The sequence below is a fragment of the Mustela erminea genome, chromosome 1 (assembly GCF_009829155.1).
Source record: "Mustela erminea isolate mMusErm1 chromosome 1, mMusErm1.Pri, whole genome shotgun sequence".
NCBI lineage: Eukaryota > Metazoa > Chordata > Mammalia > Carnivora > Mustelidae > Mustela > Mustela erminea.
Genome location: NC_045614.1, coordinates 20,926,162 through 20,947,099, shown reverse-complemented (window position 1 = coordinate 20,947,099; position 20,938 = coordinate 20,926,162). Strand labels below are relative to the sequence as shown.

General features: G+C 37.8%; 1 protein-coding gene across 3 annotated transcripts in view; it reads left to right on the top strand.

The window, feature by feature from the left end:
• DCAF1 (DDB1 and CUL4 associated factor 1) overlaps nucleotides 1-20,938 on the top strand; it is an 82,572-nt gene that overhangs the window by 28,780 nt on the left and 32,854 nt on the right. For all 3 annotated transcript variants that reach the window (XM_032321012.1, XM_032321003.1, XM_032321022.1), the window contains 8 exons: nucleotides 6,202-6,339; nucleotides 7,826-8,338; nucleotides 8,654-8,755; nucleotides 13,253-13,411; nucleotides 14,061-14,240; nucleotides 15,320-15,529; nucleotides 16,220-16,389; nucleotides 20,596-20,720. In XM_032321012.1, the coding sequence (XP_032176903.1) occupies nucleotides 6,202-6,339; nucleotides 7,826-8,338; nucleotides 8,654-8,755; nucleotides 13,253-13,411; nucleotides 14,061-14,240; nucleotides 15,320-15,529; nucleotides 16,220-16,389; nucleotides 20,596-20,720 (1,597 nt within the window). The remainder of the gene's footprint in view (nucleotides 1-6,201; nucleotides 6,340-7,825; nucleotides 8,339-8,653; nucleotides 8,756-13,252; nucleotides 13,412-14,060; nucleotides 14,241-15,319; nucleotides 15,530-16,219; nucleotides 16,390-20,595; nucleotides 20,721-20,938) is intronic.

The following is a 20,938-nucleotide window of genomic DNA, read 5'->3' as shown; positions in this document are numbered from 1 at the left end:
GCTACTAATCCAGTCAGATCAGGACCTTTGGGGTTATTTTTTGAGTATTGCTTTAACATTTTCCTCTTTGAGGTTGTCTTAAAATATTGGTGGTGGGAGGGATAAAATCAGAACGAGGTCTCAGTATCATCTCTAAGTGAGTGTTTCCCAAATTTTAACTCTGCAACATTGATTCCTCTAAAAATTTTTTTAAAGATTTTTTACTTATGTATTTGACAAAGAGAGACACAGAGAGAGAGAGGGAACACAAGCAGGGGGAGTGGGAGAGGAAGAAATAGGCTTCCCACTGAGCAAGGAACCCCATTTGGGCTTCCATCCTAGGTCCCTGGGATTGTGACCTGAGCTGAAGGCAGACGCTTAATGACTGAGCCACCCAGGCACCCTTCTCTAAAATGTTAATAGGTGCTTTATGAAAAAAGTCATTTAGGCGAGTGCCTACCGTTTATTGAGTGTGTGCCCTGTGCTTAAGCATTTGTTTTGTATCGTATACTAATCCTCAAAGAATTCCATGAGAGGTGGGAAGAAAACCGTGAATATAGGTTTTTCAGAGGCAGAGAGAAAAAACTGGTTTCAAGAGAGATGGGAGGAGGAGACCCAGATTTATCTTACTGACCAGCCAGGACAACCTGTCAGCTTTCCTGTGGCATGCACATATGAATTCTGGGTAAATTGAATAAACTTTTAGAAATCCCTGTGTGCCAGAAATGAAGAGGTAATTGTAAAAACAAAGTGATAATTGAGGATAGGATACAAAACCTTGGCTGGAGAGTTGGAACTGGGATCCTTGATCCCTGCATAAGACTGGTATCCCAAAGGACCCTCACTGAAACAGTGCAAAAGAGAAATACCCCCCCTTACCGCCTTGGGGAGATGACAGGTTTCTCAATTTGACCCCACACTAAGGGGTAGGGGTGGATAAATCTCTGAGAAACTGTGGGCATGACTTTTTTTGGGTGCATGTTTGAGATTTCTACCATATGATTAGGAACCCCAAAGCCAAAAAATCAACAGCAAAATACTTTGTGATATTCCTTGAGTGGCAAAAGCAAATGTAAAATCACTCTGGGGGGAAGCTCTCATAATCCAGGTTACCAGGGATTCTCCTAGAAATCGCAATTTCCAGGTGAAATGAGTTCACGAAAACATTACAAAACACACCAGCAGTTAGTTCTCCATGATTAGGAGTTAACAATACAGTAAAGAAGAGAATTAAATAGAATAGCTATCCGAAAGATATTAGAAAGCAACTATTTTTTAAATGATAGGATGTATTTCCTTTTTGGCTTTTTCATCACTAGTGTGTAGGAATGAAACTGATTTTGTATGCTGTAACTTTTTGCTGAATTCATTTATTAGCTCTAACATTGTGGAATCTTAAAGAGTTTTCTATGTATAAGATCATGTTGTCTGTTAACAGATAATTTTATTTCTTCTTTTCCAACATTAATGCCTTTAATTTCTTTTTCTTGGCCTCTTCTGACTAGAACTTACAGTAGTGTGTTGAATAGAAGTGGTGAAAGCAGACATCTTTGTCTTGTTCTTGGTCTTAGGGGAAAAAGCCTGTTAGTCTTTGACTGTTGAGTATGATGATGGGTGTGCATGGGTTTTTCTTACCTTTTATGATGCTTAGAAAGTTTCCTTCTATTCCTAATTTATTAAGTACTTTTTAATGAAAGTGTATTGATTTTTAGTAGATTCTTTTTGTTGTTGTTGTTATAATTTGATATGGTCAGATGGTTTTCTATTCACAGTGATTTCACACTAATTTTATTAGTGTACTATGTTGATTTCTTTATGTTGAACCATATTTCATTCCTGGAAAAATCCATTGGTCATGGTGTATAATCCTTTGACTATGCTGCTGAATTCAGTTTGCTGGTATTTTATGAGGTTTTTTGCATCACTATTCATAGGGGATATTGATCTGTAGTTACCTTGTAGGGTTTTGGTATCAGGATAATATTTTGGCTTTATAGAATGAGTTTGAAGTGTTCCCTTACTAATTTTTTGGAAGAGTTGAGAAAAAATATTAATTCATTTGATACACAAAAATATTTTTTGTGTAGAATTCACCAGTGATTCTATCTGGTCCTGAGTTTTTCTGTCTTGGGAAGTTTTTGATGACTGATTCAATCTCCTTACTACTCATAGGTCTATTCAATTTTTCTATTTCTTTATGAATCAGTTCTGGTTGGTTGTGTTTCTAGGAATTTGTTCATTTTATTATTTTATCTATATTACTAATTTTGTTGGTGTATAGTAGTTAATAGTATTTTATAATCTTTTTTATTTATGCTAAATTGGTAATAATGTCCTCTCTTTGTCTTTTTTTTTTGGTCTAGTTAAAGGTTTGTTAGTTTTTTTGATCTTTTCAAAAAAACAACATTTGGTTTCATTTTCTTTCTTTTCTTTTTTTTTTCCTATTTGCTGTTCTACTTGTCTCCACTCTAATCTTTATTATTGCCTTACTTCTACTAGCTTTGAGTTTCATTTGCTCTTTTTCTTGTTCCTTAAAAACAACACTTTTGCTACATGACATAAATTTTGGTATGTTGTGTTTTTCTTTTCATTTATTGCAAGGAATTTTCTAATTTCTGTGTGATTTCTTCTTTGACCCCTTGGTTGTTTAAAAGTTTGTTAATTTCCACATATGAATTGTCCATTTTCCCTTGGGTTGTAGATTTCTTATTTCATTCCATTATGATTAGAGAAAAAAAATTTTTTTTTTAAGATTTTATTTATTTATTTGACAGAGAGAGAGATCACAAGTAGGCTGAGAGGCAGGCAGAGAGAGAGAGAGGAAAGCAGGTTCCCTGCTGAGCAGAGAGCCTTATGTGGGACTCGATCCCAGACCCTGAGATCATGCCATGAGCCGAAGGCAGCGGCTTAACCCACTGAGCCACCCAGGCGCCCCTGGAGAAAAAAATTTTTAAAGATTTTTTTACTTTATTTATTTGAGAGAAAGAGAGCATGAGTGGGGTGAGGGGCAGAGAGAGAAGCAGGCTCTCTGTTGGCTGGGAGCCCAGTGTGGGGTTTGATCCTGGGACTCTTGAGAGCATGACCTGAGCCAAAGGTAGACGCCCAACTGAGCTACCCAGGTGCCCTGAGAAAATTCTTTATAAGAGTTTATTCTTTTTTAATTTATTAACCATGGTATTGCCTGACATGGTCTATCCTGGAAAATGTTCCATGTTTACTTAAGAATGTGTATTTGGTCTTGTTGGATTGAGGATTCTCAATATTTCTATTTGGTCTAATTGGTTTATAGTGTTTAACTCTTCTGTTTCTGTACTGATCTTTTGTTTGGTTGTTCTGTCCATTATTGAAAGTAGGGGTACAGAGTTTCTGTTTGGGATAATAAGTTGTGGAAATATGTAGTGGTGATGGTTATGTAACATTGTGAATGTACTTAATCCCAATGAATTGTACACTTAAGAATGGTTTGATAAGGTTTAAAATTATTGGATGTAGAAGAATCAGAACTTTTTAAAAAAAGATTTTATTTATTTATTTGAGAGAGAGAGAGAGCAAGCACAAGTTGGGGGCAAGGGGAGAGGGAGAAGCAGGCTCCCTGCTGAGCAGGTTTGATCCCAGGACTTTGGTATCATGACCTTATCTGAAGGCAGATACTTAACAGACTGAGCCACCCAAATGCCCCAAGTATCAGAACTCTTAAAGTCCAAGATTATTGGGAATAATGGCCATTTGGGAAAGGAACCAGAGAAGAACTGGATATAAAAATTAGAGTTCCTGAATTTAAAAACTTAGTAGATGAGTTAGAGTTAAGTTTAGACACAGCTAAAGATAGAATTAGTGAACTGGGAGATTTGATAGGATAGCCAATAATAAAGCCCCTAGAAATAAGAGCTGAAGAATAGGAAAGAAGTTGAAATATAGAGATTAGAATTAGAAAGTTCAAAGTGTATCTAAAAGGAGTTTTAGGAGGAGAGAATAGAAAAGAAAAGGGAAAGGCAGTATTCAGGGAGTTGAGGCTAGAATTTTACAAATTAATGAAACACATGTCCACTCAACATTCAGGAAGGCCAAAAGAAATACCAAAGATGGAGGAGATCTTGAAAGCAACCAGTGTAAAAAAGATTCCTACAAATAATCAAACAGAGCAAACTCTGATACAACAGTAATAGAAGCTGGGTAATAGAAGAAAATGTCTTCAGAGTACCTTTGTAAACATAGAAGTATTGACCAAATAAACAAAAGCGAGGACAAAAATTCTGGGCAACATATAGATAGGAGCTCATTGGAGTTTGTATTTTAAGGTTCTTAGACTGTTTGGGAAGAGGGGAAATAAAAGGCTATTAAATATATTTTAATATATATAATATATAATATATATAAGAATATAGAATATAATGTATAATAATAATATACGTTAAATATATTTTCATGTCAAATATTTTATTAGATCTCAAGTAGGCAGAGAAGCAGGCAGAGAGGAGGGGAAGCAGGCTCCCTGCCGAGCAGAGAGCCTGATGTGGGGCTCGATCCCAGGACCCTGAGATCATGACCCGAGTTGAAGGCAGAGGCTTAACCCACTGAGCCACCCAGGTGCCCTTCATGTCAAATATTTCAAAACAAATTTCTCAAAATGTACTTTTCAGTGTTAATTTTTTTGAAAAGAGATTAAATGTTTAGAAATGTATGGGATAATGACTCCATGACCCTAGAGAAAAGTAAGATACAAAATGCACAAAGTTTAAAAAAAATATATTGTTAAGTCTGATTACATAAAAATTAAGAATTTGTGTTTATCATAAAGCACTGGTAAAAGATGTGTATTTCATAGCAGTGGAAGCCTGAATGGTCAGCAGGCATAAAAAATATGCCTGACCTTCTTAATTAATGAGGAAATTCAAATAAATGCAGTGCTCCCCCCCTTTTTTTAAGAGAGTACATGAGTGGGGATAGGGGTGGATAGGGGGAGGGAGTGAGGGAGAGAGAGAATCTGAAGCAGGCTCCACACCTAGTATGGAGCCCAACATGAGGCTTCATCTCATGACCCTGAGACTGTGGCTTGAGCTGAAATCAAGAGTCAGACACTTCACTGACTGAGCTACCCAAGTACCCCTGCAATGTTATTTTTATACCCATTAGATTATGGAAAATAAAAATTGTGACCGTGGCCAAGTTTTGGTAAAGATGTAGAAAAAAAGAACTATTCACTGTTGGTGGAATTGTGAATTGTTGCAGTTACTTTGGAAAATAGCCTAGCACCCTCTGGTAAAGTTGAGTATGCACATATCTGGTGATTTAGCAGTTCTGATCCTACATGTCCACCCTAGGGACATGCTTGTACAAAAATAGTTGTAGTTGCTTAAACTAACAAAATAGCAGTAAGAACATCTGGAGGTACACTGCCAACAATCAGACCCCAGCTCTGCAACTCATGTTACCTAACCTTACTGTGATTTGGTTTTCTCTTCTGCAAATAGTTACACAATCATATCAGATTGTTATGAGAAATTATAAGTTATGTGTAAAGGCTATTTTATGTTGAATGCTATTTGTGACAGTTACATGTAACTATAGGTGAGTGTAAAAAGCATAATGTTGAGTAATAAGTTGCAAAAAAATACTTATGGTACTATGTGGTTTATACAGTTCCGAGTATGTAACATGTAACAGAAGTTTAACAGGAAAATTGTTAAAATTAAGTAACTGTAGGTACCTTTTGGAGAGGGAGGATACAGGTGGTACAAGGAGGAATGCATGGAAGGTCTCTGTCAAGTTCAGTGGTAGATCGTGGGTGCTTTTCATTTTCTTTGGACTGTACATGTTTGTATGTATTATTTCTCAACTAATTAAAAATAATTTTGGGATATGTGGTGTTAAGTACTTTTTGGTGGATGACTTCTCATTAATAATGTTAATTGTGCATTATGAACTTCAAAGAAGGACATAGAATTTTTAGTGCTCCCTACTTGATTATTGAACATTTTGGGTCTTAAACATCTAAAGTGGGACTATATTATGTGATTATTGATGGCTAACTAGGAATCTTTTTCATGAGTGCACAGCTGTTTTAACTAAACCACTTGGACACTTAGCTTACTTGCATTTTTTAATCTTATGAGCAACACTGAAATATTTTATTAAATTTTTTCATAAGACTGGAATCTGCTTTATCTTTAAATATGAAAATGGTCTTTGTTGAATTGTACTATTTCATTTCCTTTACTATAGGAGGGAATTGTTGAGAATCTTTTCAAATGGGCCCGAGAGGCTGATCAGCCATTGAGGACATATTCTACTGGACTGCTAGGAGGTGCTATGGAGAATCAAGATATTGCTGCCAACTATAGGGATGAGAATTCACAGCTGGTAAGGACTATGTTAGGATTAGTTTCTGTATGAGATGGGAGAGTATTTGCAAGTTCTTTCTTTATACCTGAACTCAAATAGGTAGATCTTATTCATTACCTTGTATTGGAGTATAGCTATAATTTCGACATTTCAAGATTACTTTTTACAAGTTTTGATTTTACTTTTTTTAACTTGAAAATAACCATTTTTCATCTTGTCGAGGATCACGATAGTTTATACTCGGTAAAGAATAAGTACCATTCCCTTTCTTTTCCCAACATTTGGATTATGAAAATTTTCAAACATACAGCAAAACAGAATTTTACAGAGAACAGCTATATACGTACCACTTAAATTATTTGTGGACATTTTACTATACTTACTGTATACCCACCCATCCATCCATCCATCCACTTTTCCTCTTATTCATCCACCATTCCGGTTTTTTTTAATGTAGTTCAAAGTAAATTACAGACAACTTCTCTCTCTCTCTTTTTTTTTTTTTTTAAACTAAGCATAATACTACATATTAAGTACTACATAAGTACTTAAAAAACGAAAAAGCGGTGAATTTGAAAAATAGATTATGTAATTACATAGGTGGCAGTGTCTAACAATACAGTTTACAACAGGTACAAGTTTGAGAAACGTTCATTGTTTTTTTTATTTTTATTTTTTTAGTCACGTTTATTGGGGTATAATTTAAATAAAGTAAAATAAACTCTTTTTTTCCCCCTTCCATAATGTCCCATCACTCAGTTACCCCATTCCCCCATCTCTCTCCCCTCCAGGAACTCTCAGTTTGTTTCCTATGATTAAGGGTCACTTATGGTCTGTTCCCTCTCTGATTTCATCTTGTTTTATTTTTTCCTCTCTTCCCCTATGATTATCTGTTTTGTTTCTTAAATCCCACATACTTCATGTTTTATTTTCAAAGACACTTCAGAGTCACTTTTTTTTTTTTTTTTAATTTATTTATTTGACAGAGAGAGATCACAGTAGGAGAGAGAAAGGGAAGAGATCACAGAGAGAGAGGAAGGGAAGCAGGCCCCCTGCTGAGCAGAGAGCCCGATGCGGGACTCGATCCCAGGACCCTGAGATCATGACCTGAGCCGAAGGCAGCAGCTCAACCCACTGAGCCACCCAGGCGCCCCCAGAGTCACTTTAAAAAAATCATGGATATGTCTGGTGTCTGCCTCTTCAGGTGTTGATGGTCCAGCGTAGCTTGATCCAGATAGATCAGTTGTGAATGATGTGTAATGTGCAAATGTGGTTTGGGTTTTTGGGATATTTTATGAGGAATGAGACTTTTAGCTATTCCTTATTTTACAAAGTTATAGAAATCAGATAAAAATATTGATCAGATCTTTACCATTTCCAGATATTGGGGTAACTGCATGAGGATTTAGTTGTCCTTAAAATGGATGTAAGATTTATTTATTAAGAATCATTTAAATTAAGATGCAGAAGAAATAAAGCCTTTTATTCCAATATCTGTTGATAGGTGGCAATAGTACTTCGCAGACTGAGGGAGCTACAGCTTCAGGAAGTGGCTTTGCGGCAAGAAAGCAAGCGTCCCAGCCCACGAAAACTCTCTTCTGAACCTCTTTTGCCTCTGGATGAAGAAGCTGTGGATATGGACTATGGTGACATGGCTGTAGATGTAGTGGATGGTGAACAAGAGGAGGCCTCTGGAGACATGGAGATCTCCTTTCATCTTGATTCAGGCCACAAGACCAGTAGTAGAGTGAACTCAGCAGCCAAACCCGAAGAAGGAGGATTGAGGAAAAATAAGGCAGCAAAACAGGGTGACAGAGAGAATTTTAGGAAAGCCAAGCAGAAGTTAGGTTTCTCAACATCTGATCCAGATCGCATGTTTGTTGAGCTGTCTAATAGCAGCTGGTCAGAAATGTCACCTTGGGTGATAGGCACCAATTATACCCTTTATCCCATGACTCCTGCTATTGAGCAGCGGCTTATTCTCCAGTATCTGACCCCCCTAGGAGAATATCAGGAGGTGAGCTTATTGGAAAGAATACCGTTCACACTTTGGGACTGTTGTGCTTACTTTTGAGCTATTTTATGGTAGCATTTTATATTTTGATGTGCTTTAACTGTAACATGGAAGAGTCTTTGCCCCAAACTGGTGAAGTCTTATGCCATTGGTAAAGTCTTAGGTCACTTCTGATGCAGGTCTTTTTTGATAAAAGTGTGTATGTTTTCTAAAGGAGGGAGAGATACCTCATTTTTAAAAATATTTTCTCCTCATAATGGAATAGGAAATATGCAAAAATAAAGCCAGTGTTAAGATTTATTTTTGTCTTCATTTCAGTTACTTCCCATATTCATGCAACTTGGATCACGGGAATTGATGATGTTCTATATTGACCTGAAACAGACAAATGATGTCCTGCTTACATTTGAGGCCCTTAAGGTAAAATTCTTTTTTTTTTTAAGATTTTATTTTTACATAATTTCCGCAACTCAGTGTGAGGCTTAAACCCATAGCCCTGAGGTCAGGAGTTGCGTGCTTCACTGACTGAGTCAACCAAGTGGGGTAAAATTCTTAAAAATATTGTGTACTGACTTTTATTGACATGGACTCACCCATGTGTTTCCATATGTAACATCTCTGGGTTTTATTACTCAGGACATTTCTGTTGCCAGATTTGTCAAAATAGTAACAAATGAAAATTTCTTATTTAGGTTAAAAAAAAATGAGGCTTACCAGATTCTTTCATAGAAATTCAGGGGTCAGTCCTAGGGGATTGAATATTAATTGAATATTTAATTAATTGAATAATTGAATATTAATGTAGAACCTGGATCTAAATGTGGGAATCGCTTACTTTATATCCAACTACTTTGTAAATATTCCCCCTCTGAGCCAACATCACTTTTTCTGAATTCTTATTTATATATATATGTACATATGCATATATATATACATATGTATGTGTGTGTGTATATAGATATACACCCTGTGTGATGTTAGATCATCTAGCGTGAACAAAATACAAATCAGAAAATGAGTAAAGAGGGGTTCCTGGGTGGCTCAGTGGGTTAAGCCACTGCCTTCGGCTCAGGTCATGATCTCAGGATCCTGGGATCGAGTCCCACATCGGGCTCTCTGCTCAGCGGGGAGCCTGCTTCCCTTCCTCTCTCTGTCTCTGCCTACTTGTGATCTCTCTGTCAAATAAATAAATAAATAAATCTTAAAAAAAAAAAAAGAAAGAAAATGAGTAAAGAAATAGAGGCAGGGCGCCTGGGTGGCTCGGTGGGTTAAGCCTCTGCTTTCAGCTCAGGGCATGATCCCAAGGTCCTGGGATTGAGCCCCACATGGGTGCGGGCGGGGGGTTCTCTGCTCAGCAGGGAGCCTGCTTCCTCCTCTCTCTCTGCCTGCTTCTCTGCCTACTTGTGATCTTTGTCCATCAAATAAATAAATAAAATCTTAAAAAAGAAAAAAAAAGAAATAGAGGCAGACCCCAGTTCAGTAGAGGTAAGTGATTTCCTCGGTTGTAGAGGCACTGAATGTGGGAGGGCAGTTTAGTCTAGCCCACTATGATAATCAAAGGGAATCTGACTGGAGAGATAGAAGTTGAATGAATAACATTGTGACTGTCATACAGTTCTACCAAGCAGTAACTTCATGAACAGAGTACCTTTCTGTGCTGTTTACAATATTAAGATAAATTAATCAAGTCTCTATCGTTTGGTTAAGAGAGACCGTCTATGATTTCTTTTAGATATTATAGATGTTGTGGAAAAATGTGCAGGGTACAAAGGAAGGGGTGGTTTCTTCTTCCTGAGAAATGTTTCCAGAAAACACCTCTGAAAAAGAAGTGATGCTCCTTCTGGCTCTTTAAAAAGTTACAACTTTAAGGGGGGAAAAAAAGCTACAGCTTTATTCTTGATATTCCAGAGCTGTGCTGTCCAGTAGAAGTTTTAGTAATAGGGTCGCCTGGGTGGCTCAGTGGGTTAAGGCCTCTGCCTTTGGCTCAGGTCGTGATCCCAGGGTCCTGGGATTGAGCCCCGCATCGGGCTCTCTGTTCAGCAGGGAGCCTGCTTCCTTTCCTCTTTCTCTGCCAGCCTCTCTACCTACCTGTGATCTCTGTCAAATAAATAAATAAAATCTTAAAAAAAAAAGTTTTAGTAGTAATGGAAATTTTCTCTGTCTTTGCTGTTTAATACAGTGGCAACTGGTTGTATGAGCACTTACAATGTAGCTAGTGCTACTGAGATATTGAATTTTTATCTTAATTTTAATTTAATTAGCCACAATGTGGCCAGTGGCTGTTGCACTGGACAGACAGCACAGTTCCAGAGTATTTTGAAATGAAATAGAAATGAGAAAAATTGCCTTTCAGATCCTAGAAATTGTAAATTTGGAGGAGGTCCAGTATATAGTGGAGTAACATGTGTTTCTTTGTGTGGATGCAGTGTGTGTGTGGGTGTGTGTGTGTGTGTGTGTGTGAGAGAGAGAGAGTATAAATTCATTTTATATATATCTATTTTTAAAAGATTTTATTTATTTATTTGACAGAGATCATGAGCAGGCAGAGAGGCAGGCGGAGAGAGAGGGTGAAGCAGGCTCCTGGCTGAGCAGAGAGCCCGACTCGGGGATCAATCCCAGGACCCTGGGATCATGACCCGAGCCGAAAGCAGAGGCCTTAACCCACTGAGCCACCCAGGTGCCCCATAAATTCATTATATTTTGAACAGTGAAATGAAGCTGAAGGTCAGAATTCTCTCCAGTCCAAAGGTTTTGCTTTTCAGTGCAACATCCTGTTCTAAATAGGATATAGTGGAAGAAAGGATTTGGACAGTTGCTATATCTATAGGTTATGTGTGAGGAATTATAATGGATGTCATTCATTATTCAACTGTTTCCATGCAGAGTCTTAATAAGGGATTAAAGAAAATGAAATAAGGGTGAACAGGGAAAAATGACAAAAGAGATCTTTCTTATGGGGAAATAATAATGTAGATGGGGCATCTGGGTGGCTGATGATTCTATTTCAGCTCAGGTCGTGATCTCAGGGTTGTGAGATCCAGCCTTATGTTGGTTCTACGCTCAGTGTAGCATCTGTTGGAGATTCTCTCCCCCTGCTCCCACTCCTCTCCCTGCTTGGACTCTCTTTCTTTTTCTCAAATAAGTAAATAAATAAAATCTTAAAAAAAAAACGTAAAAAGATGTGTACTCTTTTATTCAAAAGGAAGACTCAGTTGTATACGAAGAGGGACAGGTGCTGAAGTTAGTAGAAATAAAATGGATTAAAATAGTAATTTGAAGAACCCGCTCTTTTTTTTTTTTTAATAAAGATTTTATTTATATATTTGACAGAGATCACAAGCAGAGAGGCAGGCAGAGTGAGAGAGGGGGAAGCAGGCTCTCTGCTGAGCAAGGAGCCCGATGCAGGGCTTGATCCCAGGACTGAGAACATGACCTGAGCTGAAGGCAGAGGCTTAATCCACTGAGCCACCCAGGCGCCCTGAAGAGCCCGCTCTTAAATGGAGATACAACATAAGGAAAGAAAATAGAATCTTTGCTTACACTAGTGAAGTGATCTAGGTCATAGGCTTTGTATTGGTAAAGGTTGAACCTGCTTACTCTGTTTTCCCACCTGCCTATCCTGGCAGTGGAACTGTCACTTAATGGTAGTGACGTGTGAAAAACTACACACAGTGGCCTAAGGGTTGGAGAGAAACCATATGTGGTTTAGCTACTTCTTGGGGGATTGACTTGTGTAACAGACAAGAGTAAAGAGGGAAGGGATTTGAAATTACATATAAGGATTAGTCTGAGTCTGGGTATTGAGAAAACTTCTGAAGAAGGTACATGCCTTTTGTTTTTGCCATTGACCTTGGCAAGGTTTGTATCAAATTCCATACATGTCTAGTTGTACTTTTCTACAACTTTTGTACTTTTGTACAACTAGACAACTCTGTGTTGTCTATACTTTGTGCTTTTGTCACCACCCAGAAGACACCTTGGTAAGAGAAACAGGAGGGGGAGCTCTAGTTCTTCTTAGGCTCTGTCCACATTAGACTGGTTTCAGAGTCATCAAATGTAGCCTACTGCTCACATTTGTACTTCCTGCCTTTCAAATTGCCCAGAAGATCAGGGCCATCCAGAAGATCAGGTCCACCTGGGGAGGTTAGTGGGACTTAAACAGGAAGTTAACGAAGCTTTAAAGATAACAACCTTTTTTTTTTTTAAGATTTGTTTATTTGAGAGAGAGAAACAACAAGAGTGCAGGAGAGGGCAAGCCGGGGGAGGGGCAGAGAGAGGGCTGAGCAGGGAGCAAGACATGGGGGCTCCATCACATGAGAGCCTGAGATCATGACCTGAGCCAAAATCAAGTGTCGACCCTTAACCTACTGAGCCATCCAGACATCCTTAAAGACAACAAACTTTTAAAGGTCGATTTAAGGTGTCTTCTGATAAAGTTCAAAAATTTACTAGTTTTGGTAATTTGCTGAAGATGGAGTCATACATATTTAGGGGTCAGTATAAAAGAAGGCAAAGTTTGTCATTATATTAGATGATGAGTCAGTGACTTAGCCAAAACTGGAACATAGAGCTGATTATGTTCAAAAGAATTGAAATAGAAAGGTTAAAAATTCTTTAGGGAAGCTATGTACTAATAAAGTGGTAATGGAATTATGTTATTATTTATAGCAGTATTTTTCATTTCTTATTTTTCACCTTTACAAAAACTTTTGGCATTAGAAGGGAATGTTAAGAAATCTTAAGAGTTCTCTGGGTTTTTTGCTTCCCTTAAGCAGTACTAGTTTTACTTCTGTTTTGAGGGAGTGATTGTCTACTTCAGAGGATTCCTTTTATTTAGCAGCTTGATTTAATGTTTTGTGAAGAGATTTTGTGATTATTCTAGATCGTTTCACAATGACATGTGTCCTTTTTGCTTAGCACCTTGCATCTCTCCTGCTCCACAACAAGTTTGCCACAGAATTTGTTGCACATGGTGGAGTACAGAAATTACTGGAAATTCCTCGTCCTTCTATGGCTGCAACTGGTGTATCCATGTGCTTGTATTACCTGTCGTACAACCAAGATGCCATGGAAAGAGTAAGTCCAGTGCATTTAGAGTATGGGAATGGAATTGGGTGGGGAGACACTGTAGCTCATTCACAGAATGACTTTTGGATAAGAAGGAAATGAGTAGCTGGAGTAAATTTTATTTTGTTTTTATTTTTTTAAAGAGTTATCCATTTATATTAGAGAGTATATGTGAGGGGGAGGAGGGACAGAGGTAAAGGGAGAGAGAATCCTCAAGCAGACTTCCTGGTGAGCTTGGAGCCTGCTGCAGGGCTCAGTCCCAGGACCCTGAGATCATGACCTAAGCTGAAATCAAGAGTTGGACGCTTAACTGACTGAGCCACCCAGGTGTTCCTCTTTCTCATCTTTTAAGGGGGAGAACTTAATACCTATGGAACCAAGCACTGAGAGCATTAAAGATGTAAATATTTGCAGAATTTGGCACTCAGTAAATATAGCTCAGATTTGAGTATGTATCTAAGTTTAGGTTTTCAGGTTTGGAATAAATTGTTACAGAATTTCATTTGTTAAAATTTAAGCTTTAAACTCAGAATGACCGAATCAGTAATGATCAATGAATTCTGCAAAGATACCTAGTTATACTGGTGAATATTTTATGCCCTTTGAAGGTTTCTTTGCCTGAAATTTTTAAAAATTATGATTTATTTATATTTTGCAGGTTTGTATGCATCCCCACAATGTTCTGTCTGATGTGGTGAACTATACCCTATGGTTAATGGAATGTTCTCATGCCTCAGGGTGCTGCCACGCTACCATGTTTTTCTCAATTTGCTTCTCCTTCCGGGCTGTGTTGGAGCTCTTTGACCGCTATGATGGTCTTCGTCGTCTGGTGAATTTGGTGAGGTTCTCAGTGGCTTCTGCTTGTGAGGAATAGGGGTCCTGCTTCTCTTTGCTGCCTTTCAGTAGTGTCATGGGGAGGAAGCTTTTTTTCCTTTTCTTTTTTTTTTTTAAAGATTTCATTTGTAAGTAATCTCTGTACACATTGTGGGACTTGATCTATGCTCCACCAACTGAGCCAGCCAGGTACCCTGAGAGGAAGCTTCTGATTGGAGGAATTTTGCTGTCATTGTTTGTTTGTTTTTTAAGATTTTATTTATTTGTCAGAGAGAGAGAGAGCGAGAGTGCAGAAGCAAGGGGAGCAGCAGGCAGAGGGAGAAGCAGGCTTCGTTGCTGAGCAAGGAGCCTGATATGGGACTCGATCCCAGGACCCTGAGATTATGACCTGGGCCGAAGGCAGATGCTTAACCATCTGAGCCACCCAGGCATCCCTGTCATCCTTTGTGAATGAAGTTTTTTTTCCTCCCTGTTTTCACAAGTTTCTCTTCCTCTTAAGTGGCTAGAGAACTCTGTGCCTTTATAGACTTGTTTTGAATATAATAATCTCATAGGGGAGTTGTGTTGATTATCTTGATCTTCCTAAAATCAACGGTTTTGTGACTGAATGTCTTTCAACATGTTTAAAAACTATGTAATCTTTCTTTCTCACGCTCTCTTTCTTTCTTTCAAGATTTATTTATTTATTTATTTTAGAGAGAGAGTGTGTGTGTGCAGTAGCAGGAGGGACAGAGGGAGAGAGAGAGAGAATCCCAACAGGACTCTGCTGAGCACAGAGCCCAACGTGGGGCTCAGTCTCCTGATTCAAGAGATTATGACCTGAGCTGAAACTAAGAGTTAGATGCTTAACCAGCTGAGCGGCCCATGAGTCCCAAGCTGTGTAATATTTCAGTAACTGTTTATTTCCAATAACTGGTTTGCTTTTATATGGCTACTCTTAGCATGTTATATAGACAGATTAGCTTCGATATTGGTCAGTGTTGTTGAGCATAAGCGTTTACTGTAATCCTTTTCTTCCTTTTACTTTTCTCTTTTTGTTTTTGCTTGCTTCCCTTTTGCCCCATTTTATCTCTTTCTTAATAGATCAGTACTTTGGAGATTCTAAATTTGGAAGACCAGGGTGCACTTCTGAGCGATGATGAAATATTTGCCAGCCGCCAAACTGGGAAACACACCTGCATGGCCTTGCGCAAGTACTTTGAGGCCCACTTGGCCATTAAATTGGAACAAGTGAAGCAGTCACTTCAGAGGACTGAGGGTGGCATTCTCGTCCATCCTCAACCCCCATACAAGGTGAGAGGACCTTGTCTTAAAAGGGAAAGTTGTTAGCTTTCCATAGCTAAGTTTCTTAGGCCTGAAACTTGTTCGATCAGTGGTATGTCCAGTTTCCAATGTGGATATCCGATGTTTGATTATACTTGCCCTGTGTGGAGGCAGAATACCTGAAAATGGGTGTACCAGGGACTTGTTTTGCTCCCTGTTTTAAGTTGCTACTTCTCTGGGGTATTAGAACTAAAAGATGAAGAGGAGTGTGTATAAAAGGGTTTTCTTTTATGAAAAGTACTAGATATTTTATTCTCCTTTGTGGAATTTATTTTTCTGAATGGATACTCCACTTCTCTGTTTGAACTTACTTCCTGTGTTTTGGAGTATGGATGAATATCTATACTCCATTGTGATTTTAAAAATCACAAATTGAAAAGAAACCAGTTTTATGTGGTGCTTCTTTCTTTAGCTGTGAAACATGTACACCAACAAATCAAATATTCTGTTACCTATTTTGGGCAAAGTGTATTATAAGTATGATTATAAATAAAAGGTTACATGTATGTTCATTATTTCACATGTGGGTTGTTGACTGAATTGTGGAATTTGAAAGCTATTATTACTCAGCTTTATTAAAACCTGTTGGCCATTGAGCTGTGATGGAGAAGAAGCAGGCAGGTGATAGAGTGCTTTAGTAATATTTATCTCTCCTTATAGGCGTGTTCATATACTCATGAACAGATTGTGGAAATGATGGAATTTTTGATAGAGTATGGCCCAGCGCAACTGTATTGGGAACCAGCTGAAGTCTTCCTCAAGCTTTCTTGTGTTCAACTCTTGTTGCAGCTTATTTCTATTGCCTGTAATTGGAAGACCTATTATGCAAGGTGGGATCAGAGAATGGTTTTTTTTTTTTTTTTAAGATTTTATTTATTTATTTGACAGACAGAGATTACAAGTAGGCAGAGAGGCAGGCAGAGAGAGAGGGGGAAGCAGGCTCCCTGTTGAGCAGAGATCCCAACATGGGGCTCGATCCCAGGACCCTGGGATCATGACCTGAGCCGAAAGCAGAGGCTTTAACCCACTGAGCCACCCAGGCGCCCCTAGAGAACGGTTTTAAATGAAATTAGATTTTGCTTTTTGGTAAAGTTGATGTTGGTTTGTATATAGCATATGCTTAGCAAACATTTGTTGAACTGAATTGAAAGTTTGGACATGAATCTGAGAAACTAGATTAAGAAGGATTTTTTTTTCTTTTTTAAAGATTTCATTTATTTGAGAGAGAGAGCAGCAAACACAAGTGGGGGATGGGGAGAGGGAGTAGGAGGCTCGATCTGGGAGAGCCCAGGATCCTGGGATCATGACCTGAGCAGAAGGCAGACGCTTAACTGACTAAGCCACCCAGGTGCCCCAGGAGCATAATATTTTTAATTTATAGAGTACTTGTTTATGGTTGATGATGAATACTACATAATAGGCAGGGATCAACACTTGTACTCTCAGAAGTTGTATGATTTACATAGCTGCAGAGGTGGGGTTGAAGTCCTCTCTTGAGACTGTAGTCCAGTATTTTTTGGTATTTAGACTTTAAATATCTCTCGACTGCTTAACAGCCACATGTGATGTTTATCTTCCTCTCACATAAAACTGTATTTTGTTCTGTGAATATCCTAAAGACCATCACATCGTACATTTTTTTTTTTTTTAAACAAAATTCACATTTTATTTAAGTTGAAATAAACTATACAAAATTGATCTTTTTCACCAAAAATAACAGTAATATTTTCTGTATTATTCCTAGATAAACCACAAAACACTTATTTCTGTAGGTTTTCCAGGTTTTGTTTATAAATCAAGACGAGGCAGTAGATTTTAAATAGGGGAATTGTGTAGTATGTGAATTATAGCTCAATAAAGCTGTTTTTTTTTTTAAATAGGAAAAAAACCCTATTTTATGCTTTTGTTATGATTTTCATGATTCAGTTAAGAGCTGTTAAGGCAGAGCAGGATGAGGCTCAGAAAAGGACAGTTGATAGAATCAGGAGGTTGGGTGGGTTCTATTTGAGGATGATGGATAAGAATGAAAATTGTATTTTGGGGGCACCGGGGTGGCTCAGTGCGTTAAGCCTCTGCCTTCAGCTCAGGTCATGATCTCAGGGTCCTGGGATCAAGCCCCGCATAAGGCTCTCTGCTCAGCGGGGAGCCTGCTTCCCCCTCGTTCTCTGCCTGCCTCTCTGCCTACTTGTGATCTCTCTCTCTCTCTCTCAGTCAAATAAATTAATAAAATATTAAAAAAAAAAAGAAAATTGTATTTTGGAAATGATGGAATCTGGAGACAGCATAGCAACAAAGTTTACAAAGAGTGGTTCTTTACTTTTTTTTCTCTATCTAGCCATTGCCATTAAAGCCAAGACAGACTTATTTAGGGTACATATGACTTGTTTGAGAAATGTCAGGATATTAAATCTAGGGAGATATTTTAGAGCAGCCATTTTCAAACTTTTTGGTCTCAGGACACCTTTACTGTATTAAAAATTATTGAGAACCTCAAAGAACTTTTTTGTGTTAAATCTATTGATAGTTAACAGAAAATAAGACTGAGAAAATACAAAATTATTTATGAATTTACTTAATAATTTGAACTCATTGCATATTTAGCATTTTTTTATGAATAATTTCCAGAATAAAACCAGATAATTTTGGCAGGGTTTTTAAATGTCTGCTCAATATTTCATATCTGCTTCTGTATTCATTCTTTTGTGACTTCACACATGACCCAGCCTCTAGAAAGCTCCAGTATCTACTCGTGAGAGAATGGAAGTGAGAAAGGAAAATAACATTTTAGTGTTAATATGAAAATAGTTTTTATATCACAGGACCTTCTGAAAGGGCCTCAGAGATCCCTGGGGTCCCCTAAGCACACTTTGTGAACCACTGTTTTTTTAATTTTTTTTTTTGTGAACCACTGTTTTATTAGAGTATTAAAGTAGGTTATTATATTTACTTGAACTTTGCTGAAAATGACAAAAGCTCTAAATAGAGAACTAGGAAAATTATAAATACATTTTTTTGAGTGGTAAATCAAATCTGGATTACTAAGAAAATATAAATATGTTTGGAATATATCCTTCAAAAGTTTTTTTTTTTTTTTAAGATTTTATTTATTTATATGCCAGAGAGAGAGAGGGAGAGAAAAAAACACAACTGGGGGAGCAGGAGGCAAAGGGAGAAGCAGTCTCCCTGCTAAGCAAGAAACCTGATGCAGGACTTGATCCCAGGACCCTGGGATCATGACCTGAGCCGAAGGCAGATGCTTAATTGACTGAGCCATCCAGGCATTCCTAAGTTTGTTTTTAAAAATAAATACTTGTTTCTGTTTAGAATATACAGAACCTTAGAAAAGAAAATTATTCTTAGCCACTGTTAATTTCCCCAGTCTTTTTTTCGATAATGTATGTATATACATAATTGAGATCATAGCATTTAACCAAATGCATCTTTTTTATGAAATAATTCAAAATACAAAAAGGTACAGAGACTACTCAGTACTCAGGGTTGGCACGTGGTGGCATTTCTTCTTTCTCAGTTCCTTTTCCTGCCTCCCCACAGTGACCAAAGTGCATTCTCTTCATGTTTTTATATTACACATATGTGTATATGTAAACAATAATGTACTTCTTTATGTTTTTAACTTATATAAATATTATCCTATATGCATCTTTTGCAACTTGCTTTTTTTCACCCTTATGTTTCTGAGATTTATGTGTGATATTTATTTGAACTCTTGTATTTCTGTACTAGTTTATTATCCTATTGATAGGCGTTTAGTGCTTGTTAATTCTTTTTTTTTTTTTTTTTTGCTATCAAGTGAATGGCACCACAGACCTCTTTTTCAAGTCTCTTTGAGGATATGATGTATATAATCTGGATTGTAGGGCACCTGCATTTCATATTTAGTAGATGTTGCATATCATTTTCAGGAGGGTATGGGAGTTTTCATTCTCTACCTTTTTCCCAATAATTGGTATTGTCCAACATAAAATTATAATCTTATGTTTTGTATTTCATTAATGTTGTATTCTGAGCCTTTCCCTTTGTCCTTTAGAGTTCTTTGAAAACACCTGTCTGTAGCTGCAGAGTAGTTCATCATATGAGTGTATCATAATTTTAACAAATACGTATTTCTATTGTCTTTGTAGATTTTCTAATTCTTTTGTTATTTTAAATGATGCAATAATGGACATCATAGCACATAAATGCTTATTTGTACTTTTATTTATTTATTTTTTAAAGATTTTATTTATTTATTTGACAGAGAGAGATCACAAGTAGGCAGAGAGGCAGGCAGAGAGAGAGAGAGGAAGCAGGCTCCCTGCTGAGCAGAGAGCCCGATGCGGGGCTCAATCCCAGCATTCTGACGTCATGACCTGACCTGAAGGCAGAGGCTTAACCCACTGAGCCACCCAGGCGCCCCTTGTTTGTACTTTTAATTAGGACAGATTCCTTCAGGTGGTGAAATTCCTGGGCTAAAGCTTATGCGTATTTAAAGAATCTTGTTTCCTATTTTTAAGATTATTTTCTCAAAAGAGGGTCCTATTTCTGTTCCCACCAAATGTTTGAGAGCGTTTTTTTTTCTTTTTTTAAAAAGATTTTATTTATTTATTTGACAGACAGATCACAAGTAGGCAGAGAGGCAGGCAGAGAGAGAGAGGAGGAAGCAGGCTTCCTGTTGAGCAGAGAGCCCAATGTGGGGCTCGATCCCAGGGCTCTGGGATAATGACCTGAACCGAAGGCAGGTGCTTTAACCTACTGAGCCACCCAGGTGCCCTGAGAGCGTTTGTTTTTATACGTCCTTACCAGCATTGAGGATTATCCTTTGTTTTTAATCTTAGTAGTTTGTGTGGTGAAAATCCCATTCCAATTGTTTTGGAAGTAATATCATGGTAACTTAAAAATCCTTTCTTGATGTCATGGTGAGGGACAGAGCTACACAGGTAGTTCTGATCCCTTATGTCTCTCTCTCTCTTTTAACTGTTGTTTTTTTTTTTGGCTGTATCCTAGTTTCCATTTGAGTAATTATTTCTCCTGTCCAGGAATGACACTGTGCGCTTTGCCTTGGATGTCCTGGCTATTCTCACTGTTGTGCCAAAAATCCAGCTCCAGTTGGCAGAATCAGTGGATGTGCTAGATGAGGCTGGCTCCACTGTCTCCACTGTAGGTAGGTTGTACCTTTTTGTTTTTGTGATTGCTTTGTCTGGATTTGTTTTTATTTGCTATTCTGGCCAAGTCTCTTTACTTAATTTGCAATATTAGTAGGGATCGAGGGTACCTTGTCCCATCTAAGTTGTGTGCTGCACACTTTTTTATAAGGGAATTTTGTTAGTGAACTCAGATTTTCTGAAAGGTACATGTGCTATGATGGGACATAGTCATTCT